This window comes from Schistocerca piceifrons, chromosome 3 (genome assembly GCF_021461385.2).
Source record: "Schistocerca piceifrons isolate TAMUIC-IGC-003096 chromosome 3, iqSchPice1.1, whole genome shotgun sequence".
Lineage (NCBI taxonomy): Eukaryota > Metazoa > Arthropoda > Insecta > Orthoptera > Acrididae > Schistocerca > Schistocerca piceifrons.
The window spans coordinates 373740960-373762773 of NC_060140.1; the positions used below are offsets into that span (position 1 = coordinate 373740960).

General features: G+C 40.0%; 1 protein-coding gene across 1 annotated transcript in view; it reads right to left on the reverse strand.

The window, feature by feature from the left end:
- Window positions 1–10121: 10121 nt before the first annotated feature.
- Window positions 10122–21814, reverse strand: part of LOC124788162 (surfeit locus protein 6 homolog) — a 79880-nt gene continuing 68187 nt past the window's right edge. The window contains exon 4 of the mRNA XM_047255315.1: window positions 10122–11072. Within this exon, the coding sequence (XP_047111271.1) occupies window positions 10438–11072 (635 nt within the window). The 3' untranslated portion in view covers window positions 10122–10437. The remainder of the gene's footprint in view (window positions 11073–21814) is intronic.

Consider the following 21814-nt stretch of genomic DNA (forward strand, 5'->3'; position numbering starts at 1 on the left):
TGTCTGGTTATTAGAAGCATGAAATAATCTGAGGAGTATTTCAAACCAATTATGTGACATAATGGAGCTAACCTTGTTAGAGTAAAGCATCGACTTGCTCCAATAGGAAGCTCAATTTGCCATTTTTACCAAGCCTATCCACATTATAATACCACAGAAATGTTTCATCTCTGCTATACTTATTCCTTTCCATTCCGTTGGCCTGGAATTACGACTGAGTTGTTGAGAATCAATTTTTTGTTTTGCAAATTGATTTGTTTTAGCCACAGGAAACTCAAACACGTCATTATCAATGAAATGAAAATATGCTTCCTCTGGTGAACAACTGCTCAAGATATCCAAAACATCATTTGATAAAGCAGGGGGAAAGCATGTAGGAAACATCTTTGGCTCCTAAGTAGCATCTGCCCACATTAGATCTGTGACATTTACTGCAAATTAAAATTTTTCTTTAAAATTCAAGTTCAAAGTTATCATACATCCACGGAACACTTCCCATGGCCTGTGTGGCAGAATTTCAGGCCAGACATGTTGAGCACCAGTTAGGGTTGCTGACCGCACTCTCTGTGGGCAGTGACTGAGGCAACTAACGTGTGCGCCTTGGAGGATGTGAGCAGTGTGTGCTGCTCACTTTCAGCCTCCTGACCAACAACACATACCTTTTCCCCACTCTCATTTCCTATTCTGTGGACTTTGGCTTACCTCAGCTCAGCCATAATAGCTCCTGGCATGTACACTGCCCCGTGTAATATTCCCATCTGGTGTTTCACCGGTGGCATTTTCGGAATTATAGACATCATGTATAACACTCACATCCACATTATTTTGCAACAATGGATGTTTTAAATAATAATGGTCAATAGAGCAGGAAGGGTCTTGTGGGCCTAGTGTATCTTGCGAAGAGCTAGACCTGATAAGAAAAGTATTACCTGGATTAGACGTATTACAGATATTCAGTTCCTCAAAGTCACTCTCTTTGTCATCACTTTCAATAAACTTCTGTTGCTTTGTACAGTCTCTAACACAACATTTATTATCAGGCTCGTAATCAGGGTTGCTGTCTGTGTTATCAATAATGTAACTTTCACAACTTGATAAGCTATCTTGCATAGCTGTTCAAGTTCTTCAAAAGTTTGTCTTCTTTTGGCCATAATAATAAACTAGAAAACTAATTAAATACACAAATGTAAGCTCAATTAGCATACATGATCAGTCAGGAAAATTAAAAAAAAGACTACTATAGTTGAGTCATCATTAAATATATCTCTGATGGTTGCAGTTAGGAATCACCATGGCTACCAACTGCAAAAATATTGAGTGCTACGAATAAGAGAGTGTTCAGCAGAGCCACCACTTTTACACTCATAGTTGAAATGAATTATCTGTGAGCCATACGAGGCTCAGGAGACCTCTAAACACAACGCTGCATGTGAGCCAGTTATAGCTCACGTGGCCCACAGTACAATGTATATGTGAACCAAATATGGCTCATGTGGCAACACAACCCGTGTAACTGTGAGCCAACATGGCTCACATGGCAGTCAATGTGTTAACAATGGTAACACAGCATCCTCCATGGACTATAAAAAAGGCAAGAATTAAAGGTAACAACTCCCCTAATAATTGAGGTGCTGAGTCACTGAAAGGACACACACACACACACACACACACACACACAAATTCACCAGCACTGCAGTGTGACTGAGTGGAAGGTGGGTGCAAGAGTTGTGTTAGATGAAGTGCGCGAGGGGAGAAAGGAGCAGGAAGAAGTGACAAGGATAAGTGGCTAACAGCTAGTAGGAAGCGGCAGCAGGTGCACAGGATAAGAATGTAGAAATGGTAAGTTTATTCAGACCTCAAGCAGAGAGCATTGTGTGCAGTATCCAGTAATGGGAAGGAGTAGGTTGGGGACAGGGTCGGGGGTATGGGACACAGGAAGAGGAATACTGCAAAGGAGGAGGAGATGAGTGCAGTGTGAGTTAACCCCTTACTGGGCAATGTTGCCCACAAGCAACATCAAAATTGCATATAATTTTTTTGCAACCTGTTTCAAATTTCGTCCTTGGATGAGTAAAGATGCTGCAACCAATGTTTAAACACTATGATCCAGTGACGTTTTCTTCCCTTCAGTCAAATGTTTCTGAATACTGTGCATCTTAGGCAACAGCGAGCTAGGTTATGTGAACATCAGTTACCTGTAGCAGTTTCTTTTGACTTTATGACGCCGTTTTACATTTTGTGATGAAAAATGCTTATAAACAGACACAGGAAGTCTTGGAAATGACTTATTTCACTAATATGACAGCAATTTCTTACCTGAAGGTTATAAAAATGAAATGCGAAAAAAAAATGTTGCCGGTACGCAACAATGCCCCTATATTGAACTTTGTGAACATGTGTTCTAATACTGTTATGAATTTTACAGTGAATGGAAGACCCCGAAGGGAGTGATAGAATACTAGAAAAAAATTAATAACGAGGAGTAGTAGATAAGAGTGTCATATATTATCAGTGATGCAATATATGAGGTGGACCACAGGGCAGTGTACACGCCAGGAGCTATTGCGGCTGAGCTAAGATAAGCCAAAGACCACAGAATAGGAAATGAGAGTGGAGGAAAGGTATGTGTTGATGGTCAGGAGGCTGAAAGTGAGCAGCCTATTAAAGTCACACACTACTCACATACCCCAGAACGCACACGTTAGTTGCTTCAGTCACAGCTCACGAAGCGTGCTGTCAGCATCCCTAACTGGTGCTAACCATTTCTGGCTTGAATTTCTGCCACATGGGCCATGGGAAGTGTTCCGTGGGTGTATGACAACTCTGAACTTGAATTTTAAAGCAAAATTTTAATTTACAGTAAATCACTTCCGGCATGCTGTCCAAACAGGTGACAGCCTGCACAGAATACTCATTTACAGGATACTAGAGACAGAAGCAGACACATTTTATAGAAGAAATAAAAACCCTGCATTATCTTACCACCAAAAGACTGTTGCCTCCGATTGTGATGGTGACCGTATAAAGTATATTTGCTATCTTTTTCTTCACATTGGGCTTAATAATTCATATGAAACAGTTACAAATCAGATTGAAAATCTGTCTTTCCGACAACGAGAAAACACTCTAGAAGCATGCTCATGTGGCAGTTTTTACTACACAAAGGACAGAAATTCTGGGATCATAATTGTATGGTGGGCAGACAAAAATGTGCGTCTGGCAAGCTCTTTCTGTGGTATTCATCCTCGTACAACCATAAAGAGACAGAATATGGAGGAGGAGAAAAAGACAGAAGTGCCTTGTCCCAACACTGAAAAGCAGTACAACAAGCATGGGAGGGGGAGAGCTGTAGTGATTTGAGAATTTCTGTGTAAATTCTATAACCACTCAGCCTTCTACCGTCTCGAATACACAATATTCTGGATATGGGTGCGAGATGGTAGATCCCACCTACTGCACGTCACATGTTTGTGTGTGTAGGTTTAAAATCAGCTGCAGGAAGAAAGTAGATGCAGCAGATGAACAGCACCGACAAGTACCTGACAGGCAATCCATAGATGTTCTAGTGAGTGTGTAACGAAGAGCAATGGAGTTTATATGCAGCTCTGTGCTTATTGCGTCACTGACCATTGTTATTAAAACAAAGACAGTTGAAAAAGAACTCTTGATGTAACCTTGCTATAGGCAAGACTTATTTTCTGATTTATATTAAGAAAAGTTATGGTATCAAAGCCAACTTTCTTTTAACTATAATTTAATTTGTTTCTGACATTCACCTGTATGAGGGACTTACTGGAAGTTATATATTTATGTTGAAAGTGCGAGTTTTATTGTGTATGAAAGTCAAATACATCGTTAATTGACAAAAAGCAAAGTTTGTATGTGTGCTTATTTCGTAAGTGGACAGAGTCCAAAAATTCCTGTCCCTAGCGTTATTCGAAGGAGAAGAAGTCAAGAGGGTTTCCAGCAGCCAGCTATCCAGTAAAGAAGAGTGGCTGTAAATTCCCAGTAAGTCACCTCATAAAGAAGTGGGAGGTGGTTTGGGGGAATAAACCGAAATAACCCAGATTCACACTCACACTTTAAGTCAGTAGCATTAGAGGGCGAAGGGAGGAGTGGACTTGGCAGGAATGGTTACTGGACTGTACAGGAGATCACTGAACTGAAAATGATGGTATCTTTATCTATTTGGATTCTCTTTAGATTCCTGTGTTGTGAATGCATAGCACTTATATCACTGAGACACAAATTACAGCAAAATCTCACTGAAACAGTTCAATGGGTGCACAGCAAATGGACTGATGTTTTCTGAGAAGAGGAAGCCTAGCAGGCCATCATAGGACACACAACCACTACAGAAGAAGGAGAATATGAGGAATAACAACAAGAAAATGCTTTTATTCCAGTGAATGATTTACAGCATGGTTATAATTAAACTTTTGCTACTTGAGCCGGTGCAGGCAGAAAACTATTTACTTTATAGGAATGATGTTCAGACTGTGAGCTGCAGGGCTGTGTTGTTCGTAGTGTGTGTCATGTCAGACGCCAGGAACGTATGGTGACATGAGATTGAGACACAAGCATTTGCAGAGTCAACATGGGCCTGGACAAGGCAAATAAGGCTTTACTTGTAAAGCTGTTTTATCAAAATAACAGCAATAGTGATGCCACTCTTCATGAATATCAGCATATTAAAGGAGCACAGGGAGGTCCTTTTCCCTTACTGTAATAATAATAATTGATAATAATTAAATAAATAATCAATCAAAAGGAAATGTACTAAATGAAAAGCAAAATGAACCTAAATATCTCACAAGCACACATACATCACTTTCTTAGTCTCTATAACGTAAATTATTTTTTGTCTGAAAATGCATTCAGTATTATCTACTATGTAAAAAAATCACTTCACTCCTTAGTTAATACTGTTCCTTTTTTATCTTTTTTATTGTTTGAAGTGTAGCTCGGTAGACTCGTGGCATGATGAAAAATGTTTAATTTGGGTTTCTATAAACTCAGGGAAATTAATAACTGTCTTCTCGCCTCGCGAGAAAATTCAGAATAGTTAATTTAATTTTGTGGGCATTGCGTTGGCAACATAAGAGAAAATGTAGCAGAGCAAAATCTTTAACATTTATAAATTGGGGATTGATGATCGTTACTATGAAATGAAAGCAGAAATGCCAAATTAAACAATTATTATTTAACAAAAGAAGCTTTTTATACAGACATCTGACATCTCATGCATTAATCTCACAGTTTTGAACAAAACCAAGAATTTTTTGCTGTATTCTGGCTAAATACGTGGAAATTACAATAATCTTAGCCCAACTTTGGTGCGAAAGAAAAAAGTATTCATAGTAAAGTCATATCAGTAATCGCAACTGGTGATAATAATGGCACAATTAAACAAATTCCTAACAGGAATACAATTTCAGTTCATTTGAACAAAATAAAAGAAAATAAGAGTCTGATAGTGTAAGATGCTGTCAGATAGGCGTGTGACTAAAGACGAAGAAAGAGAAAAGACGAGTGCGCATTCTTGTACAGAACAAAATACAGATGATAATATAATGCCGCTCTCATTATCCTGGGCATACATATTCACTGACTTGCAGCGCAGTTCATTGACTAAGTGGTTAAATTATATCTTTAACTCTTGGTATTTTGATAGGAAATGAAAATAGTATGTTATTACGTCACGGGCAGAGTACAATATTACACTGTGATGGAATAACAAAATTCAGAAGTTCAAAAATTAACTGGTGATTTTGGAAGTGCTACTGGGAGAAGCCGATGGCCAAATGCATCACAAATAGTTAAAGAAGTGACCGTTTTGATGGCTGGGAATTCGGGACACAATGTGCAATATTCAGGCAGTGCACGGGTTGTTGAAGATGAGCATAGCCAGGGAGGTATCCAACATCCCACTTGAGATGTTTCAGGCAGCAGAAGAGCAAATTCCAGTGCGCATCCAGGCTGTTGTGGATGCAGAAGGTTGTCGCATTGAGCAATGTTTGTAACCTTGAACATAAACGTGGCATGCAATTACACACTACCCTCTCACCTGGAAACTGAAATGTGTTTCTTTCAATAGTTTATTCATTATTTCTCTTCAGCATGTCCTTAAAAATGTCTCCTCAATGTTTATTGTCCTTCGATCACTCACTATTCATGGGCAGACACTCATGTAGTGAAATTTAATCGTAACCACCCCCTGCCCTCACGGTTATTAGACTGTAAAATGTGGAACTGTACTTTGCTTTATTCCTTGATTAAGACTCACAAGGAGAGATCCCCCGTGGTGGGATCAACTTTTTGAAACCATATGCTTAAGGTCAAAGGTGTCACACCCTGCAGCCATTCACTCTGGTGGGCCATCACCGAAAAAAAAAAATCTGGAATTTCAAGTGCTGCTTTAAAAATAGAACATTAAATATACTGATTGCTTAGCAAAGGTTTGTTGTTTAGAATCTTGTCAGGTGCTTGACAGGCTTATTTTTATTCCATGAATTGGTTTAAGTGTACTTTTTTATCTCTGTTCATTTGTCATGTCATTTTAATCATCGTGTTTATGATTTCAATTCTCTCTCTCTCTCTCTCTCTCTCTCTCTCTCTCTCTCTCTCTATTCGTTTAGTCGGTTCCGACTCTTTGTGACCCCATGAATCAAATCACGCCACTTTTTCCTGTCTTGCACTTTCTCCCGTAGACCTTCCAGGTTGGAACACATTGCTTCTGTGATGCCATCGATCCATCTCATCCTCTGACGTCCTCTTCTTCTAGTTCCTTCAATTACTCTCATTTTTTTCTCCATATTACTCTGTTTCCACTTGTAATCTTTGTGCATGTGAATTAATTATTTTTATTTACCTACTACAATATTTAAACATTTGAAATGACAATCTGTCAGTTAAAAAGCAAAAGATGAAATAATCTTTATACTGACTGTGCAATGGTGTCAAAAATGCATTTTTCATTACAAGAGGTACTTTTTTGTATGGTAATTGTCATACAAACATAAAAAAAATTATTACTGCACTATCTACAAAATAATACAGAAGAAGATTTAAATGAAGGTAGGAATTATAAATAAAATGAAATTCCTCTTCCTTATGAAAAGGAACCAAAAAGATCAAAATCAACTGTCTCGCATTTGCAGGTGATTTTGCTATACTTTCCGAAAATGTGGCGTCTGCTATAACACAAATAAATCTCCTGGAAGAAACAGCCAGCAGAACTGGTTTAAGAATTTCTGCAGAAGAAACAATATTTGTAACAAATGTTAAGGATGCTCCAAAATTTATGAAAACGACATTGGCCAAATAGAAAGGGTCAGAAAATTCAAACATCTAGAAGAGATGATCCAAGAAAATGCATTGGAAAAATCTGCAATAGGCAGAAGGTTGCATAAAATAGAGAGAGCATATGGTATCACCAAACACCTACACAGTAAAAAGTGTCTATACAAAAATGCAAAAATAAGGCATTACAACACAGCTGTGGAGCCAGAATGTCTATATGTAAGCTAATGCCTGGCATTAAACTATAATTTAGTTATAAATTACAAAGTAATGCTGAAACATGTCGAAATATAGAAAACATTTCAAATGTAATGAGAAAAAGACGACTCATGTTTCTTGGACATCTATTTCGAATGCAAGACAGTAGATTAACTAATAAGATTTTCAAATATTTGTGGGATAAGAAGTCCACCACAAGCTGGGTCAACGAAGCTAAAAAGGACTTAGAAAGAAACAATACAAAAGATAGAAGATATAAACAACAGCGAAACCTTTCGGGAAAAAGTACTGAAAATGGAAGGATTCCAAGGCTGCGTAGCTAAAGAGACTGGTTCAAACGTCTGAAAACAGAAAGAAGAAACATAGTGAACAGATGAAGGCATACAGGAAGAAAAAATACTAAAGAATGAGGAATTGAAATTGGAATGTGGTCATCAGATGGCCTATTTGCAGTAAAAAAATTCCAGTGAAGTGAGAAGTAGTGTAAAGAAAGCAATAACATGGACAAAAATATATGGCAATAAAATGGAAGAATTATATCAAAGTTAATACACAACTGAAATCACATGAAGAAAGATTCCAAGTGGAAAAACGATAGAAAAAATGAAAACAAATGAAAAAGTTAATGGAAATTAAAAGAAATACATTTAAACCAACTGACTGAATAAAAATATGATCAAAGTAATTTTGATAAATATTTAAAAATAAGAAATTTCAAAGCATCTGATGAGATTGCATTTGTGGACTGCATCTTAACTACTATGCTACACCACCAGTTTGTTTAACATTTCCATTTTTAAAGCTGCAGAGCATCATGTGAAATTTTGATTTTTTTTTTTTGTCATTTACTTGCAAACCAGGGACCACCAGGGTGAACATTTGCAAGGTGTGATACCTTGGACCTTAACCTACACAACCGTATAGATGGTTTCAAAAAGTTGATCCCACCACTTGGGCCCTCTCTTTGTCAACATGATGGCTCATTCCGCAAGTGTGAGCCTGTTATGGAACCATGATGCTAGTGCATGTTCATATTCCCAAGTTTTCCATGAGATCTTTATTGAAAAGTTTTTGAGTATCTTGAGAAAGGCACTTTTACTCCCCATCCCTAATAACACATACACTATGATGTATGTCATGGATGAATGCTGCCAACTCCACCACTTAGCCCTTTTAATACCTGTATCATTCCTCCTGTTGCTGGTAAAGCCTTTAAACCCATGGATGTACAGAGTTTTGAAATGCATCTCTTGTACATATATGCCCAATGACCTCTCCTTTTTTAAAGCCTTACTTCCTCCACTTATGTTCCTAATCTGTTTTCAGTCCACTGCAGTACAGAAGCCATTAATCAAAAGGGGATTTCTTTGGATATATCTGTTTTGGTGGCACATTTTGGCCAATGAGTGAATTAGTAGGACAACTTGCCTATTCTTCACCATATATTTCCAGTTTCACTCCAGAGTTATCAACTGTTATTACAGACCTCTTTGATACTTTCATGGCAGGTTTCTTTGCATTTTGTCTTTTGTTGTGATGCACTCTGTATAGTACATGTTGAACTACTGTTCACCTCTAACTCTTTAACTGAGATTAGTATCTTCAGCTGCTACCAACCTCTGCTAGAACTGGTTTCGAAGCAGCAGTAGGATTATTACCACGATTCTTGTTGCAAATACTTGTGTTTAGCAAACTCTATTACCTGTGTTTGTGTGGCAGTGCTGATTTTTACTACAGCTTTCCCAATGTGAGAGCAAAGAAGTTGAGAAGAGAGAGGTTTTTTGCCCTGGTATATAAAATTCCAATTGCCATTTTAACTCTTGTTTCTTCTAAAAATACAAGGCAAATACAGCTCCAAGGAAGGTGATTACCTGAGCAGTTTACAGAGAACCTGGAATTGAACAGAATGACACTGCTTCTTGGGCACATTTCCTGTATGTTGCCTTGTCATTACAGCCCAATACATTGTGACCACATCTGTGGCACTTACAGCACTGCATCAGATTACATTAAAACAGTTTTTTTCTTTCTCTTCCTTCTTCTTCACTTTTTTCCCCATGATGAAGACATCAGTATTTTACAGTTCACTACCCACATTCCTCCTCATACTTTGACTTCTGTTACACCTTCCATTTCCCATTTATTTCGTAGTTCAGCAGAGTCAATATCAACGATGTATTTACAACTTATGGAACATTCACAGAAGTTAAAGAGTATTGTGTTTTTCTAGTGCTACAGCATACTGACCACAACCACTTCCAATTATAGTTCTCAAATTTTTAATCTTCCAGAGTGAGGTACTTTCGTGAAAGACGTCTGTTCTCTCTTTATCACATAAATAGCATGCTGTGCCTTGTAGAATAACTAAGGTTTGATTTCCCTGACACAGTTCCAAGGAGAATTCCACCTCACTAAAGTGGAGAGAGAGAGAGAAAATAACATTTTTTAAATAATTATTCTTAACTGAAAAATAATTTTATTTTTTCATCTTCTTACTGTACCACACATTTACTTTTCAATCATTAAAAAAAATGTCATGTTTATAAAAAATGCTGTGATAATCATTATCAAGAAAAACAAACTAAATCACGAACATGTAAAACTTTTTGGGATGTTTTACTGCACATTCTAAAAATGTACTACCAACTTATATATTTTACAAAATAACTTAGATACATCTTAAGTCAACAGCTTTAAATATTTTCTACAATTCTGTATCACATAAAAATAGCAAAAAAGATTAAAAAGTGAGAGTCTACAGACTTCAATTACCTGCGCAACTCTGAGCTATCACTAACTTCAGATTGTACTCATTGTGATAATCTCTGTGATTATGTACAAAACTTATTGTCACAAACCTTGTCACACATATCTGATAACAACAATACAGAACCAATTTACCAGTACAGATAACTTTCAAAATCCTGGAATAATTCTTCCTTTCTTTGCAGCTTTTTTCAGTTTTGTAAGTTTGTTTTGTTTCTTCCTTGCTTGGATATTTTCCATTCTCTTATTCTGTTTTTCTTGCTGTTGCTGTTTCATTTTCTCATTTCTTGCATCCCACTTCTTTTTGCTCTTGCGCTTTTTCTCAAGTTCTTTACGCACTGACTTTCTGAGTAAGTTTGGATCATCTTTGACCTTGACTCCTTCGGCTTTTTGCAGTGCTGTTTTCCAAGCTGTCCTTTCTTTTATAACTTTTGCCTTTTCAGTCTCACCTTCTGATTCCAAATGTTTAAGCTTCTCACTCTGTTTCTCTAGTTTGTGTAGTATTTTCCTCGGGTCTTTTGGCTCTTTAGCCTTCTTCGAAACAGCGGCAGGTGCTGATGCAGACTCTGAGAAATCGAATTTATTAAAAACAAGCTTTCCTTCTTCATTATAAATTTGTTTTACTGGCTTTGATGTACTCCCCACTTCATTCTTAAGGACAGCTTTGTTCAAGTTCCTCTTTAACAACTTCTTCTTGAGGGTATTCTCTTCTTTCTTTCTTTTCTTGTTGAGTCTATTCTTCAATCCCTTCTTAATGAGTTTGTCCTTGTACACAAGGCGTTTGCCTGAAAAAACCCATTACAAAAGATTTATTTTAATGAAAGTGTTAATGAAAGTTTCAGGCTTACTTTTCAATTCAAATGCTGAAACAACAGGGTTATAAAACAGTACATAAAAAACACACATCAATTATATTCTTGTCGCCGCGCAGAGTAGCCCCGCAGTTTGAGATGCCATGTCACGGAGTGTGTAAGTCTAGGGACCGATGACCTCAGCATTTTTTGTCCCTTAGGAATTCACACACGTTTGAACATTTGAATATTCTTGTCAGGTGATTCAGCAAAATGAAATTTCAAGTGAAGATGGTGGCCAGATGGACTGCTGAAATACTGTGTCAAAATGACTAGGATCCAGCTGCAGACCTGACAAGAATATAATGAATCAATGTACGGTACCATAAAGTTCACACAATCATAAATATACAAGGTCATTGTTAAGCACTTTAACCTTGAATGGATTACTCCATAAAATCCAGACTGAGTTAATATTAACTAGGAGGTACTTTGCAGAAATCTAATTGTCATTTTTTTTAAATATAAAAACAAAGCAATTAAGTTAATAAAAGCCAGAAGGTTCCCATGGTCAGTATCAAAAACTTGAATAAAACCTTTTTGGGGTATTAGGTTTTGAAAAACAACAGGATTTTATTAAAAACCATCCAAGTATATTCAATGGATAACTTGGATGGAACAACAAATGCTATCACATGATCATGAAAGAACACAGAAATAATTCACTTACAAAAGTGTTCATCATCTTAAGGTTAGTGAAGTAAAAAAAGAGAAAGAGTGTCTCAGTTTGAGTAAGTTCAGAGAAAGAAACTTCCTATGGTCAAATGTTCATATCGGACAACCATGATAACCTGAAATCTGTCTGTCTGGATCAGGATTGAACAACAGCCCTTTCTGATCACAAGCACAGCTTCTTATCACACTCCCACTCTATGCATAGCTACATACAAGGTGACTTTGCTAAATTGGGATGAATTGCTGGAAATGATCCCTAAGAGGATAAGGAGTAAAACAGGTCATAGGGACATACAGCCAGAGATTTATTCCAAAAGAGAAAAACCCACTTGAAGGTGAAAATAAAAGATCTTTGACAGTAAAGGTTTCAATGACTGAAAGTACACACAAGAACATATCACGGAAGAGGGAATGTTTCGTCAGTACTAATATTTTATCTCCACATTCTTAAGAGGGCAGTAATGTTGATCATGATCACTACCACTATGGTATCACTTACAATACATGCGTATCTTATTACCTATTGACTTGCCTCTGTGGCGACTCTGTGGCATAGGCACCATGCGTGTCTGAGTGTGGAGCTAAAACGTTAATACACACAGAACATTCCCACTATCCTCGTATGTTCACATGTGTACTTATAATCACTGAAATCTACACTACCAAAGATTTTTTACCTCCAACTTCGAGAGGGTGTACCTCCCTTGGAACATACCTCTGACCAAATGTCCATACGACCCCTTTTGTTCCTCATCCTCTCAGGGATCTGCAGTTTGTTCCCATTTGGCAAAACCATCCTGTTTTACACAGAGCGTCAACAATTAAAGCTGCAGTTTCGAATGCTACAGAAAGAGAACCACTGCTCATAATGATGTCGAATCTGGATGCATATTATTGATGCAGAGGGAAACATAATCGAACAAAAAACAATTAACAAAAATTTGACCAACAGATGGTGCTTTGCATCAGAATACGCACACCAGACGCGCAGCACATGGCTGTTCCTCCGTTTGTGTCTAAGACACCCAATATGACTGTCTCTGTGAAGAACTGTACACTGCTGTAAAGCTGTTTTTACAGGAACGGTGACTGCATGCCAGCAGCCCTTCAGAAGTTCCGGGTACCCAAGGGTATGAAAAAAAAAAACAAGACAAATGTTTGCTCTTGAATTTCTTGCTTGTATGGAAGTGGACAATGAATGGCCATAGAACATTCTGTGAACAGATGAAGCCCATTTCTATCTCCAATGAAATGTCAATAAGAAGGACTGAAAAATATGGGCAACAGAAAATCAGCACACACATCAACCATTACCACTTCATTCTGCATAGGTGACTGTGAGGTGCAGATTGACAGCATCGTTTATTGCAATGCTGTATTTTTTCAAGGAGACAAGTCCCTCGGGTCCTGTTACTTGTACCGTCACTAGTAAATACTACAACAGTTGTTTGCCCGCCAACATCATTCCAATCCTTCAACAGCACGGACATGTGATGTGGGTAGTCTCATTTTTATGCAAAATGGCAATTTGCAGATTGCACAGCCAGTGAAGCAATTGCTGCAGAGGCATTTTGGAAATGCCAGATTTATCAAGCCATCATTTCCTTATAGTCTAGCCATCCGGCGGATTACCTGATCTTAATCTGTGATTGTGGCTTTGGGGTTACCTGAAAAATAATGTGTTCAGTGCTCCAGTTTCCAACATAGCTGAATTGAAGACACCCACTGTGTAAGACATTCTGAACGTGACCCTCGAGACACCCCAATCTGTTCTGGAACATGTTTCTCAATTTCAACTTGGGGCAGAAAACGCTGGATAGCATATTGAACACATTTTATGTCAAGTCTCATGACAATCATAAACCAATGTCATTTTACTTTTTTGCTGGTTTTAGCCTCCAAACAGTTAAAAACTGACTTTTCCCATCCAATGTGGTACGACCTTGGCGTGGTAGATGGGCTTAACTTACTAACAGTGTCACAACTGTTTACTGCCACACTTGTGGAGTCATGCACAATGAACAGTATGGATGGCAGAATGTGCAACTCAAACCATAGCCGTAGGATTGTGATTCATCTGTCATTTGTAGCCGCCCTCATTTACCTTACGACATTTACAACATCATCTTTTGGTAAAATTTTCATTAAATTTCTTTATTATAAGGAAGGATAGGAATACAGCAACCAGTCAAAATCTCATCAATTTTTTTATTTTTCTTGTATATCCAGATTCCAGCTATAAATAGCCATATTCAATACATTTCACTGAGTTATAATCCAACAAACTCCCGGCAGTACATGTCATCATACAAATTTATTGGTGTACAGGCACTGAACTTCCTCCTGCCTGTACTCCAATAAAGTCATATGGTGACACGTATTGATAGGTGTTTGTTGAATTATATCTCACTCAAATGAACTGAAGATGGCTATTTTTAGCTAAAATCTAGATATGCAAGAATAATAAAGAGAATCTTAGGGATTGTAACTGTTTGCTGTATTGCACAGCGTGTGCACACAACAATTCCATATAGAGTCAAAGTTGGTAGAAATTTTGTTTTTGTTCCACAACATTTTCACACACACACACACACACACACACACACACACACACACACACACTAGCTTGTGGAGCCAGTAGTGGCTACTTCCTCTGGCTTCTGGCAGAAAGGTTAAAAGAAAGGAAGAGGGATGAAGAGGTGTGTGTGTGTGTGTGTGTGTGTGTGTGTGTGTGTGTGTGCGCGCGTGTGTGTGTTTTTAGAGTTTATGGGCACTCAACACCAAGGTTATCAGTGGCCTTACACATATTAAAAGAAATGAATTTGGGTAAAATGACTAAAACTGTTGTCACACAGTAAGGAGAACACCTATAAAATGACACTTATTCACTCACTCCCACCTCACTCTCATTAACCCACACAATTACTGCAAGTTGGACAGATCACAAAACCTTAAAACTCTAACCACATTTGTTTTAACGTCACTTAAAACAGAGGGCAGATCTGCTGGTAAATCTGCTGCTCCCCTCTTGTCCAAAACTAAAACAAAGTCTTGTGGCGCACCATGATCTCAATGCAACAAGCACCACATATTGTAAGGTTGTCACAATGGAGCAAGAAGCCATGCATCAGAGGACTGTTGCCTATGCGAAGATGAATAAGGAAGACCTCATTTGGGTGAAAGGAGGTACATCATGGATGCATAGTGGGCTTTACTAGATGCAGCTTTTTGTTAATCATTTCAAGCCACTTGTCTTCCATTAATTCGTAACTCTATACCTCAACAGCGAGGTGATGGCATGCACGGGGTAGCACACTGAAATGACTGAGGATCACTACATGCCTCCTTGGCTGCTACATCCACCCTCCTTTCATTTCCTGCAATACCCATGCGCTCTAGTAGCAAGCAGAAAGACACCATCCTCTTTCCCAGCCATTGTAGTTGGAGAAGGGCATCTTGGATATTCTGGACTACTTTCTCTGCTAGGTACAAATGTTGCAGAGAATGAAGGGTAATCAGAGAATCTCAACAGACAAGGAATTTAGGACTCTAAGGATGTATCATTTGCTCCAGTTCCCACAAGATCAAATACAGTTCTGTGTTGAAGACAGTAAAGTCCCGAGGCAATCAGACCCCGAAGACAAGACCAGGGAAAACAACAGAGCAACCAACAGAGGCCCCTGTTTTGACCCATCTGTAAAGACAGCTGTAGAGCTGTAGTGCTCAGTTAAAATGCCAAAATGTAATGTATTAAAAACATATGCAAGAGTGCAGTCTCTGCTGTACTGCAACAAATCTAAAATTACTCAGGGCCTCTGCAGTATCAGGTTGGCAGACAGTTAAAATCCTGGCTTTGGGGTTGTACATGCTCCACACCCACAGATTCCAGCACATGCTGTACGCGGATCCCAAATGGACTTGTTGCTTGTGGATGATTGGAGAAAAGGCATTCCTTAAGCAGACGAGCAACAGTAAGATATGCAGGTGGAGCCGGAGATGCAAGGCATGAGGAGCTGCTGCCAGATGGTGAGTGGTGGTTCCCCAGCCACAGCACAGAAATGCATGTGGGGCTGGTTCTGTAAGCACCTATGGCCATCCTAATCCCCGCATTGTGGATACTATCTATGATCTTCAGGAGGGAGGGCCTCACCGACCCACACACTGTGCACCTATAGTTTAATACACAATAGCCTTATAAAACTGAAGCAGATGTGCCCTGTCTGCTGCCCAAGACCTGTTGCCACAACACTTTAAGACATTCAGTGTCTTCTGGCTTTCAGGTCTCTCAGGTGTGGTAACAACAACAGTTTGGAGTCACAAATGAGGCCCAGAAATGTCACTTGAGTCTTTAAAATGTGGAATGATATCCCTCATAAGCAAGACAGTTCATCCAGAAATAAGAAGTTTTGTACAATAATCCTTACAGTAGATGGGATATTGTTTATGGCTATGGCAAAGAGGGTCGCACTTCAAACATTGCCTTGAGGGATGCCATTCTCCTGCTCAAATTAAACTGACAGTGTCACCAACTCAGGACGTAAAATTTAACCATTTAGACAGGAAAGACTGTATGAAAATGGGAAGGTGGCCACAAGAGTTTCACTGATGCCGTTTGCACGAGAACACAGTGTCTGCAAGTAGTATCGTAAACCTTACTGATATCAAAGAAAGAATATACCAATACAGTGATACTTATGTAAGAAAGCCTGCTGAATAGCTGCCTCTAGCAGGGTTACATTATTGACGGTGGACTGATACTTCTGGAATCCACTTTGAGAGTGGCTAAGGAGTTTCCTGGTCTCTAACAAGCAGACCAGACAACAGTTAACCATTCGCTGCAAGGTCTTTCCTACACAGCTCATCATGGCAATACTCTGGCAACTACTGGGACGTGCACAGTCTTCTCCTAGTTTGAGGAGAGGTATCAGAATTGCCTCTCTCCTCGAGTTGGGGAAGTGACCTGCCTGCCCTATCAAATTAAAACATACGAGGAGTATTTCTTTTGGCACTCCTGATGCATGCAGTACTGGATTTGGTCATATTCAGGTGCAGTATCACGAATCTCAGACAGTGCCAATTCCAGCTCCCACATGGAGAAAGGGTAGTTGTAAGAGACAGAATTTTGGGATCTGAAGTCAAACTTGCCCCTCTCTACAGTCACGCGGTAGCGACGAAATGCCAGATCCTGGCTGGTATTGGCAGTAGTTTTTGCAAAATGCTTGCCAGCATCTGACCAATGTCTCCTGGTGCTTTATGGAGACATCCCTGTTTCACTTCTGCTACTATTGGTTAACAACCATGGTTAACAACTGTGTTAACCGGATATCTTTCTGATGGCTTCCTGTACTTTTGTAGAACAAGTGGAATAGTTGATGAAAACCAGGAATGCTTGCCAAGGCCTTTTCTTGCTCTCCTTAACTACCTGTTGAGCCTTGGCTTTGCAACCAAAAATGCTGTCAAGTGGGCTGCCTTTGGGCAGTACTTGAATCATCAAAGAACCACATGCCTGGCCCAGGTTGCTGAGTGGCGTTCACCAGTCGACCAAGGTACGGGTTGCCTCCTAAGATAACCAGATGTCTTTGCAATGGGTAAGTCACCAGCATGATAGATCACTCGTGTGATGTTGTCCACCCATCCCTGGATGCCATCATGGTGTTCAAACACAGCCAGCTGGCTGAACAGCATTCAGTTAGTCCTGCTGGTCATCCATTTTGGTGGCTTCTGTTCAAGTGATGCTAAATCCAGTAGGTGAATGCGGAGGGGGAAATGGTCACAGGAATGAAGTTGTCCATAACTTTCCACCGAACAGGATCCACAAGGGCTGGAAAGCAGAAAGAAAGGTCGATAGCTGGAAATGACCCAGTAGTAACAAAGAAAAGAGTGGGAGTACCTGTGTTGAGGATGCACAGTTCATGAGATGTTATGAGGCTCCCCAAAACCTGACCCTGAAGGCAAGTAGAGGTTCAGCCCCACAATACATGATGGGCACTGCAGTCTCCCAGTAGGAGAAATGGCAGGGGAGTTGTTCCAGAAGATTTGTGAGAGTCTCAGAGTCTATTGCATCTTTCAGAGTAGATACACTGAGCAAACTGTGATCCTCTGACACAGAAGAATTTCAATGGCAACTGCTTGGATGTCAGTCACCAGGGGGAGAGAAGAGGGGTTGCGTGCGTTATTGGCAAACACAGCGACTCCACCATTGGCCTCTTCCCCAATCAGGTTATCCTGGCGATAGAATGTATAGCCCCACAGTACAGGGGCATCAAAACTTTAAAATCCATTTCCTGCAAACACAAGCACAGGGGACATTCCTGTGCTAGGAGTTTCATTTCCTCCATGTGTCCTGAACTCATTAATGTTCCACTGTAGTATAGGAGCCACCTATCAAAGGGGTAGCACTTCCATCCTGACTTTTTGTTGGCGAAGGGAGCCTGCAATGGATAGAGGCTCAGTCTTGGAGTGAGATGAATGCCCCAGTCAGACATGAAAGTCCATCACCTGTGAAGAAGATTTGAGAGAGACATCAGAGAGGATGACACTGACATCAGTCTGACTGTGTACTTCCCATATCTGCCAGTGGGATATTCTTTGTCTTTGACATTGATTTTTTGTTTGTTTGGGGCAGCTTCAGAGCCACAACTCTGGAAGTGGTAGTGGCAGTGCTGACAGTGGACAAGACTTGATCTTGGAGGGGGCAGGGAGTCCCACAAGGTCAGCAACTATAGACTTTTCTGAATGGGAGAGGAAGGGCAAGCTTTTAAATGCCTGAAGCAGCACAAGTGCATAGACAAATGCTGGTACTAGTATTGATACTAGCAACCTCTGTTTGTGTAGCAGCACTGGCTTTCTGTACTCGTTTAACTGAAGTAGAGGATTTGGCAAATATTCAGGGCAGCACAGCTTTATACACCTTTTTTGTTTCATTATACGGGATGTGCTTTATAGTCTTAAGCTCCTGTACCTTTCATTCTTCAAGACACAAGCTGTAGTCCCAACTACAGGCTGGATGAGCACCAAAGCAATTCACACACTTTAAGGGAGGTGAAGAAGTGACTCCTCCTTGAGAATAGTAGGCTCAAAGCATTGCCATTTTAAACAGTGCATTGGGTTGGGGAGATAAGACCACTTGCTGAGGCAAAGGAAACCTGCTCTAATGTGCTATGGACTCACGCCCGGTACTCACAGCTTTACTTCTGCCAGTATCTCGTCTCCTACCTTCCAAACTTTCCAGAAGCTCTCCTGCGAACCTTTGGTGTGGAGCTCAGTTACCATGCCATACTCTCCAAGGCATTTGACTTTCTGCAGGTCATTGCTTGCTGGGAATCAGAAGTTTTGTCCAATAGTTTCCCACTTCATAATCACGTGATTGATTTTAATGTCCCTGCGATGCCCTCTAAACCCTTTGGAAGGTAAAACGGGGAGACTTTCCAAGGGTTTCCCTATCAATAATACCTTCTGTCCTGCAGCATGCATTCTGTTACCAAATACCAAACTACTTTTAACGGCTCCAGAATCTGGAGGGCTTGTCATACGAGGCCTCTTTTGCGATTGTGTGTTGGTACCTCCTAGCAGTCTACCCATTCCACTGGGAGGAGGAAAAGATTTTGTGGGGCCCATCTTGGTCCCATGAGCAGCTATGGTAATACAAGTCCACCTAAACACAGCCCTGTGTGCCTCGCAATCTGGGTGTTCAACCCAAGATCCCTGTTCCCTGTGGCACACATAACTTTAATGTACTAAATAAGCAATAGAGTGGAAAGCTAAAACCATTATATAGGGTGTAACAGAAATATATGGCCAAACTTTCAGGAAACATTCCTCACATACAGAAGAATTAAGTGTGTTACATGGACATGGGTCCATAAATGCTTTATTTTGATGATACTGCTCATTCTCTACTTGTTCTCATAATCACCTTAATCCTGGGAAACATGCAGAAACAGAATATACCAGCATTACACGAAACATTTTCTTACATGAAATGTTCAAAATATCTCTCGGTTATTTTTTGTTAGAATGTACAGTAAGTTGTAATTCTTAGTTTCACCACCAGTGTTTGTTATTCCAATGGAACAAACGTTATTTTTACATGTGATGCACTTCATTGTTCATGTTGTCATGCAGCTAACCGCACTGCTCTACTCACTTGCATCGAGCATGTAGCATCAACTGTTTAGTGTTTATCACTGACTTGGTTTCTGGTACAGTGCAATTGAACTGTAATCAAATGCAGAGTTGGCAGATGCTGATTTGCAATATAGATTAGCAGGTGGTAATAGCCATGATACTTAATGTTTGTATCGGGAGAAATTTCCAGAATGACAGTGACCTGACAGGAGGACATTTGAAGCAACTAACTGTTGACTTTGGGAGCATGGGACATTTAAGTCTGCCACTTGCAACTGGGGGAGGCCTTGAAGGATGAGGACACCTCAACTGGAGGGAAAACTTCTTCACTCAGTTAGTGTCAGTGTAAGACAATTATCTGCAACAGGAAATGCTGATACCATGACTGGAGAGTACTATATGAGAACCTGTTGTACCTGTACCATGAACAGCGAGTGCAGGCACTATCAACAGCTGATTTTCCCACACAGGTACACTTCTGCAAATGGTTCATTCAGCAATGCATCAACTCTCACTTTAATGCAAATGTGTCATCCACTGATGAGGCTTTGTTCCATTGTGATCATATTGTAAATTTTCACAATCAGCACGTACAGGCTATCAAGAATCGCCATGAAATTGTGCAAATCGGCATGTACAGGCTATCAAGAATCACCATGAAACTGTGCAATCATGTTATTAAGAAAGATTTTCTGTCAAGGTTGGGGTCACATTTGTAGGCAAATGTTCATGTTCTCCCAATCAGACTCAGTGGAGTAACTTACCATGTTTTCCTACGGAACACACTGTGTGTTCTGCTAGATGTGCCTTTACAAGTGCAGCAAAATGTACTTCATGCAAGATGGAAGAACTTCCAATTTCAGTGTTAATGTTCATAAGTTTCTAAATAGCAACTCCATAACAACAATCAAACAATGGAAGTTCCAGGAAGGAATATCAACAGTGTAGGAAAAGACACATTGCTACTTACCATAATGAAGACATGTCTAGTTGCAGACAAGCACAATTAAAAGCCACTTACATACAGCTTACAGAGAGCTTTCATCAGTAAGAGAGAGAGAGACACACACCATTCGCATACACAAGCAAGTACACCTCACGCACACACGATCACCAACCCCAGCATCTCAGGTCGGAATGCAACATCATGTAGGATGCAAGCAGCAAACTGGAGGGTGCATGGAAGAGAAAGGTATGGTGTACAGGTTGGGACAGAGACAAACACTGTCTGGTGGAATGTGAAGGGACTAGAATGCCAACAGGTGCAGCATCAGGAAGTTGTGGGGCAGGGAGGTGGGGAAAAAAATTGAGCAAAAAAGAAGAGGAGCAGGGGAAGACAGGCGGCTGCATTACCAGAGGGTTGCAAATAGATGGGAGATAAGAATGGGGAGGAGATGGTAGGACAGAGGGGTGGAAACTGTAAGGCAGATGGTGTGGGGACAGTATGTTACCGTAGGTTGATGCTGGGATAATTACAGGAGCAGAGAATGTACTGTAAAGATAAATCCCGTCTGCACAGTTCAGAAAAGCTGGTGTCATTCCTTTCACACCAAAAAGTCTCTCCCATAAAGCCTGGCTACCCAGGGATGGTGTATCTTTAGTGACAAAAACTCCCTTGCTCAATATGCTTCACAAACAGGCACTAGCCCCCAGACCTTATCCGCAAACAGATCTCCCATGCCATTTCCCCCATACCCCGAATCCTCCCACCATCTCCAAGAACCAACCCTGAAGGAATGTTCCCTTTATCACCCAGTACCATCCCAGACTGGAACAGTGAAAAGACTGGAACAGTGAACAGAAGTGTGTAGCTGACTCTTGGTGAGCACGAGGTCAACATAAGGCATAAGATACAAAACAGGATCATATGAAAT